Source organism: Ciconia boyciana, chromosome 7 (genome assembly GCF_034638445.1).
Source record: "Ciconia boyciana chromosome 7, ASM3463844v1, whole genome shotgun sequence".
Taxonomy (NCBI): Eukaryota; Metazoa; Chordata; class Aves; order Ciconiiformes; family Ciconiidae; genus Ciconia; species Ciconia boyciana.
Genome location: NC_132940.1, coordinates 28,906,437 through 28,913,654, shown reverse-complemented (window position 1 = coordinate 28,913,654; position 7,218 = coordinate 28,906,437). Strand labels below are relative to the sequence as shown.

General features: G+C 48.8%; 1 protein-coding gene across 1 annotated transcript; it reads right to left on the bottom strand.

The window, feature by feature from the left end:
* TNFSF4 (TNF superfamily member 4) lies at nucleotides 1-6,654 on the bottom strand. Its single transcript, XM_072868814.1, has 3 exons — nucleotides 6,457-6,654; nucleotides 2,008-2,050; nucleotides 1-362 (listed from the first exon to the last, which is right to left on the bottom strand). The coding sequence occupies exons 1-3, from the start codon at nucleotides 6,652-6,654 to the stop codon at nucleotides 1-3; spliced, it is 603 nt and encodes a 200-aa protein (XP_072724915.1).
* Between the last annotated feature and the right edge of the window lie 564 nt (nucleotides 6,655-7,218).

Genomic DNA, 7,218 nt, shown 5'->3' with positions numbered 1-7,218 from the left:
CTACAGGGAGCAAGGGAAGGGACTTAGTAACACAAGGCTAAACGACAAATCTGCGATGGTGGCGTTGGAGCTGGTCCACAGAGTGATGTTATCTTGAACAAACAAGTAGAGCACTGTGGTGAGATTTACTGCATCGCCGCTGACCTGGACAGTTTGCTCCCAGAGGGCCCTGCTGGTCTTGTTGTCCGTCTTCCGCAGCGTCAGCTTCAGCAAGTCCTCCTCCTCCAGGTCAGGAAAAAAGATATCACCCTTCAAGGACACTAGGTAGAGGCCATCACAGGTGATCATGATGGAACCATTTCTGATCTGAATAGAGCCTACTTCAGCAGTGAGATTCATGGCTACTCCTTCGATGCTTTCACCTGGAATGGAAGAAAGCAAAGATGACCCCATGATGACAAATGTCTTCTTGGAAATGGGTTGTTTTATACGGACTGACTGCAGGAAAGGTGGAAAAATACAGGAAAGGAAGACAGTGAACTAGAGAACAGGGCAGACCAGAGCTAGAATATCATCTATCTTACTCTAGACAGGCATCACCTACAGTGGAAATTTCCAGGTTCCTACTCCTGAGCAAGCTGTGCCTTTTGGACTGCAACTCCAGTTTATATGAATTATTCCTCCAAGTTTCTATTTATGCACTATTTATTTACTGTATGTCTTACTTAAAATACAGACACGTAAGTTTAGGAAGCACAGGTTCCTAAAAAGAACAGAAAAAAAACCAGTAAATAAGAAGAGGGAAAAGCGTTCAGAGCTGGAAGGAAGAGAAAAAGTGCTTTCTCTGGAGATGCTGGTAACGTAAGTCCTTGTCTTTGGGTTTGTTTTTTTTTTTTAACAGATGACAGGATAAAAGAGCAGCGTAAAGACAGAAACAGAAGAAACAAACGAATACAGAGCCAGGAGCAATTGAACCAGAACTTAGCAGGAAAGGTTTTCTCTTGGAACGAGCAGTAACAGTTCCCACAGCTATGCTGGAAATGTTTCCCTGCTGTGCTCCTGGGTTCTCGGGCACACCAGCTCAAACCCCTGGCACGTCACTAGAAGGTCTCCTGGCAGACAGCACAGCCCCTCTAGGCTGAGGCCAAATTTCTCAAGCTTTTTCCCTGGGAACATGGGTTTCTATTAGGTTAGACTCATTGCTACCTTACAATATTAACTGAAAGTAAAACCATCAACAATATTTTTAGTAAGATTTAAGAATTTTAGTATTTGCTTCTATCGTTGAGGTATGTCATCGGACAAATCATCCAATGTAGTCAGCATGCAGAGCACTGCTATTTCTGCTACCATGTGCGCACTCAATCGCTCTTCCCCAGGAAATAATTTACATTTTTCATAAATCAGGAAATCATCGACTTGTTTCAGAAATAACCCAAGAGCATGCCACATGTACTCAGTAAATTCTCAAAAATACTTTTCTCGTTCTTTTGCAGAGTGAAAGCTTGTTTTAGTACATAGGTAAGGATTGCAGAAATCCACGCAAATTTTCGGTTTTTTCTTCCGCTCTGGGAAAACCCTTTTGTTTTGGTTTTGGCACGCTGCAGCACTGGGTCAGATTTGGCCCCTTTCCCCCCAGACAGCTCTCCCGGCACCTTCCTCCATCAGAAGAAACAGCCATTGCTGTGACACGAAGCCCTTAGTAGCCTCGGGCATTTTAGGGGCCACCGGCCGCCACGGCGGTCCCCGCGGACCGCGGCTCGGTGCGCGGCAGAGCCGGGAGCCCTCCCGGGTACCGGGCGGAGCCCTCCGGGGGCACCGCACTCCTGGGGGGCTGCAACCTAGGGAAGCCGGGAGCCGCCGCCGGGTACCGGGGGAGCCTTCCGGGGGTACCGGTGTTCCGGGAGCCCCCCGCAGGAAACGCTCCGGGGAGCCGGGAGCCGGCCGGTAACCGGGGCAGCGCTCCGGCGGAGCCGGGAGCCCTCCCGAGGTGCCAGGGGACGCCGCGCGGTAGCGGCTCCTGTGCGGGGGCGCCCCGGGGTGCCCCCTGCCCCGACGCCCACCCACCTGTGTACCGGATGTGGGTCCACGGCACTTCGTGGCTCCGAGGCTGAAAAAAAAGAAGAGAAATCCTCGTTAACGCACTGGGCGGGCCCCTCGCTGCTGCCGCTTTCGGTTCCCCACCGGGACCGTACCTCCGAAAGCACCGCAGGCAGCCTCAGCTGGCACGGTTGCTGCTAGCCAGCTATGCTCTTAACTTGCTTTTATATCGTTATTACAAAATAGGATTTTAGAGTGGTTCCTAGCCAGTCCGACTTCCAGCCTGGTGCTGAGCCCTCCGCAGCACACCAGGTACTGTTGGTCCTGTTTAGAAGAACATCTGGTGAACGTAATCGAGTCAGACCAAACAGTAAGGAAGGACCTTGGGGTGCAGACCCTCCTCTGCATGACCCCCTCGAGTGTGACTTACAGCCGGGGGTGCCTGTTTGCAGAGCTGGGACCCAGACGTGCCCCCGCTGCCTCACCCTCCTCCTGCAGGGCACTAAGAGGTGGGTCAGGCTTCATGGTTCCCTCCACGTTGGGTCAGGCTGTTGCGGGATGCGTGTCTCGCAGCGGCTCCCTTAGAAGTGCATTAAGACATGTTTAAAATTGATTGTGTTTTATGAGTATAACAGAAAAAGTGAATGCAAATACAGAAGTGTGTATCTTACTGATCAGATATGCAAAACACCAAACTTCTGTATTAGATTTTTAAATCTGAACTTTGCATCTCAAACCCATCTCTCATCTTAACCACAGGAGGCCCAAATCTGCCGTCTCTTCACAACCACAAGTCTTCAGCATTTTGCTTGATTAAAGAGTGAAAGGTTAGGCTCGCTGCTCCATATTCTTCTCTTTACCTATGCCATAGGTTTCCTAAGGGAGAAGGTGGGCTGGTGAGATGTGTGTTGGGCTGACTTTCATGTATTTGGCCTCAGAGCAGCCCCTTCACTCTGAGCACAGGAAAGTGTTGGAACAGAGTAGAGAGGGAGCACAGACATGCAAATCTGCAGGTTCAGTGCTGCGCCCTGGTAAAGGCAAGTGGCAGGGAAGGACGTTGGAGCCAGGCTGCCCTGTGTGGTCTGTGCCAGAGGGTGGGGTGGGTGCTGGTGGTGGGAAAGGTCTGCTCTGGCACCTTCTAGTGCTGCCACAGCTGATGCTCTGCCACTTGCTCCACTGGCAAGGCTGGATTCGACTATAAATACAAGCTTTTATTGCACGCTGGCTCTGGCACACTGGAACTATCTCCCCCGGCATTACTGATCCTATCCCTTGCCTCGGCAGCTTGAGTCTTACGCTTACTCTTTTTCTAGGCACCTAAGTGCACAAGCATTTCACTCTTTGGCTCAGGCAGCTGGGATTTCCAGGTAGTTTCCCAACAAGACAATAGCTAAGCACAGGACCACTGAGCTTCTGAGGTCAAACAACATCCACGGCAATCTGTCCAATCTGGCCACTGGTGGACAGGGTGTATTAAACACAGACAGGTTGGGTGACAAACTTGTAGCAATTGTAAAGATATCAGCCCCGTTGTCGCTAATGCACGTTACCTGTTTTGTATATCTCTGCCAGTTATTGCGTGATCTCAAAGCCCTTTGCAATTATCTACTAGTAAATTCTGCTGAGGAGAGAACGTATCTGTAGGACTGGAAGGACATCCATGAGCTAGTAACAAAGTCAGTCACCTCGATCTCTGTTCTGCCTTCTTATGGTATGCAGGAAAGGATGCCAGGAGGGCTGAGGGCACAGAGGTGCTCCTTACTGACTGCTTCAGATTTCCCCGTATCATTTACACACAGAGTTTCCACATCATTTTTGCCTCTTCTGGATCCCTAAACATGAGAATTCCTCCTGTCTGGGACATTGTGTCTAGAGCCGCACCACGTGGCAGAAGTTTCAGGAACAGGTTTGTACTGCACAACGCGCAAATCTCAGGGGACTATAGCAATATGCGCTGATTGAGAGGACTGTTGCGATTATGTGCCTGACTCCCTGTGTCATACAGGTTGCAGACAACTGTGCACTGGAAGTGGGTTGTACCTTCTCCACACCAGGAGATATTAGGATTGTGGCCATATCTTCCTTATCTGCATTAAACCTCTGCACAATTACTCCTCCTGCACCTTTTCCTGCCCTGTTCAGGCAAAACTGTCCTGCAACAGATCATTAGAAGCCCTTGAATTCCCAACAGCTGCTTAAGGCTTTTACCTCCCATGCATTTGCTATTGGGGGGGTTTCACACACCCTGATCGCACCTGTGTGTGACTTGCCCATGGCCTGATCCCAGCTGGTGTGTCAAGAGGAGGTAATTCCAGCAGAGATGGGAACTCACAAGCCTTGCAGATGCAAAAGCAGACTATCACTACCTTTTTTTTTTAACTTGCTCATTTGGAAATCACAGCTGAGGCTTGCTCTCCAGGCACCATCATCATGGAAACCAGATCACTGTCCCTTTTTGTTAAGCATGGTCTGGGCTATCACTGTCCCTTTTTGTTAAGCACGGTCTGGGCTGCAGATTCTGACTTTCCTAAGCATGTGCCATGACATTATTTGCACTGTGTTTCCACAGAGCAGTCCAGGGATTTTTTTTTAGGAGCTGTGAGGACAATGAAAAGTAATCAAATACGGTCTTCCTATGAAAAAACACAGCTACTGTCTTGCTATTAAAGTTAGTGTGGCACTCTCCAGCCCTGGAGAGCAGGAGGAGACTCTTCCCAGGGACAGCCTCTCGGTTGCTCCCACAGACCAGTGCTCCTAGCCTGCCTCTCTGATGCTGCTGTGCCCCTACTTCCATAAAGTCCGTCTCCCTAAACTGCCCCAAGAGTCAAGCCAGATTAGAACTGCTGCTTCTTCTGTTGACATTTATATGGTTGGTTCATGGTTATCCTACTGAGACGTGTAATTCCAGCGTGATGAAATCCGCCCCCACGTACAGCCTGTGAGACTGCTCCTGCACAGCGTGGTGCAGTCAAAACAGGACACCATGGTTATTTGCCTAAAATAATAGAAACTGTTTCTGAGCCTGCAGTTAGCAAGTATTTAAAACTGAAAAGGTTCTCTGGTGACTCCCAGGGCCTGGACTTTTCATCTGCCACAGCCACTGCTCCTCGAGCACCCTGTTTCAGTTGTTTCTGTTGAGGAAGGGAAACTCCAGGCACGTACTCTCTCCCCTCCTCAGCTGCTGCTCTCTTGGGTTTGTAAGGCTCACAGGCAGCAATGCCAGCCCCTGCCATCTTCCTCTGGAGGAGGAGGATTTGAGTTAACATTTTTACAGAAGAGAGAGATATTGAGAGATGAGGAGTCACAACCGAGTGTGACCCAGGAGAGGTTTCTGCATCTTGAGCAGTGTGATAGCTTGCCCTTCTCCATTGGCTTCCAGTGCAACTTCTCTCTCCCAAAGTAGTGGAAGGAGAAGAGGACTGAACTGAATGAGAAGCGTTATCTTTCAGTGTTATCAGGGTCATCATTCTGCAGTTTAATAACCACTGTGAGACTCAGGTCAGTGAAACTTCTGCAGAGCGTGAGGGTTTTCCTTAAACAGCAGAGGACCCAGAGCACAAGGCCATCCCTCCCTTGCATGGTTCCTCCCTGGCTTGCTTCTCTGCCAAGTCTAAGTGGGAGGAAAGAATGAAGTCTGGTAAGACAAAGCACAACAAGCTTTAAAGTGGTACATAGCTCCTGGAGAAGATGTGGGAGGAGAAGTAGCTAGTGCATAAGCAGCACTGAAATAGCAGTGAAAGGCTGTTGACGATCCACCAGCCCGCAAACACATGAAAGAGGCAAATGTATTTGCTGCAATTTTTGCTAAAGTATTCTGAATTTCAAGCATCTCTGTTATTTATATTGTTTGCAGTGGTGTTATATGTACACGAAACTATCTCTGGCCACATCAGTCTTTCTCTCATGTACGCGCACACGCACAGGCTGTCCTCTGTAGATAGAGATGACTGCTCCTAAAGCCCAGTATTTGTGCAGGCTGAGAACACTGAAATGTTTCAGGGGTCTCGCTAGAGCTGTCACAAGCTAGCTTGCTTTCTCACATATCTGCCTGCACATATAGTACATTTTAAAAGTTCAGGAGATGTTTATGAGCAACCTGGGTTCTGATTCTTCCACGTGCACTTGTTGAAAGCCAACATCCACCCAGATGATCCCATTTAATTAAATGGAAATGCACACGAGTCGCTGCAAGTAGGGGAGGGAACAGGAGGGAGGCAGACGTCCTTCCCCCAGGGGCCAGTGCAAAGACCATTCTTGGAATGATCCCCCTTCCAGACAACTTGTCCCCAAACCCTGCACTGGGCAATACTGGATGTTGTTCTGAGGACAGGCAATGTAAAAAAAAGAAGGATTAAAAACTTGTGGTTTGAATAGGGATAAACCTAAATCCTTTTTTCTTTTCTTAAAAAAAAAAAAAATAAAGCCCATACAAAGCTTTATAGGCCAGCAGACAATGGGTTGAACATGAGCTCTTACCGTTGAGGGTTGCAGAGAATCTATACCAAGGTAAATCAAGCAGGCAAGCAGCAATATCCACTGAGCAGCCGCAGACACGAGGTGCAGCGTGTTCCTAACCTGTCCTCTTTGCCAGCTGTTCCACTCATCCTCTGCAGGTTCCCTTTCGTGATCCATCTGGTCTTGATTTCTCGGCTCTACATCTGTCTGTCCTTCCATCTCAGCTGTGCTGCCAGCAACTGCTGGGGAAGGGGCCAGGAGCACAGCAGGAGCCTGGAGGAGCAGAGGGCAGATGAGCTAGGTGCTCCTGTCCCAGGAGCAGAGATGAAGTGAAGACAGTGCCTTCAGGAGACTGCTTTATGCTCACAGAGAAGCAGGCGGGGGAACTTCTTTGTGACTAATCTGAATTTCCCCTTCCTTCCTTTCTTTCTTTCTTTCTTTTCATTTTTCTTTTTTATTTTTTTTGTGTGTGTGTGTGAATGTGGGGGCTGATCTATTGCATCCCAGTTCAGTTTTGAGTAAGGGCCTTTGAAAGTAGATGTGTTTATGTCTTTCATAGCTTCAGCTGTGGATGTCTTGATATGTGATGTTTCCAACAATAGCTAAGAGTTGGGTGGACAGTGCTTGTCTTCACTCAGTCTTTTGTCAGTAAAAGCTCTCATCTTTCTGTTCAGCCTCAGGTGGGGGGTTTACAGGGCTGGCTCCCTCCCTTGTAAGGATCTCTTTTCTGTAAAGAAGCAATGAATAGGAAGGGATGTGGGACAGGTCGACAGCATAAAGAAT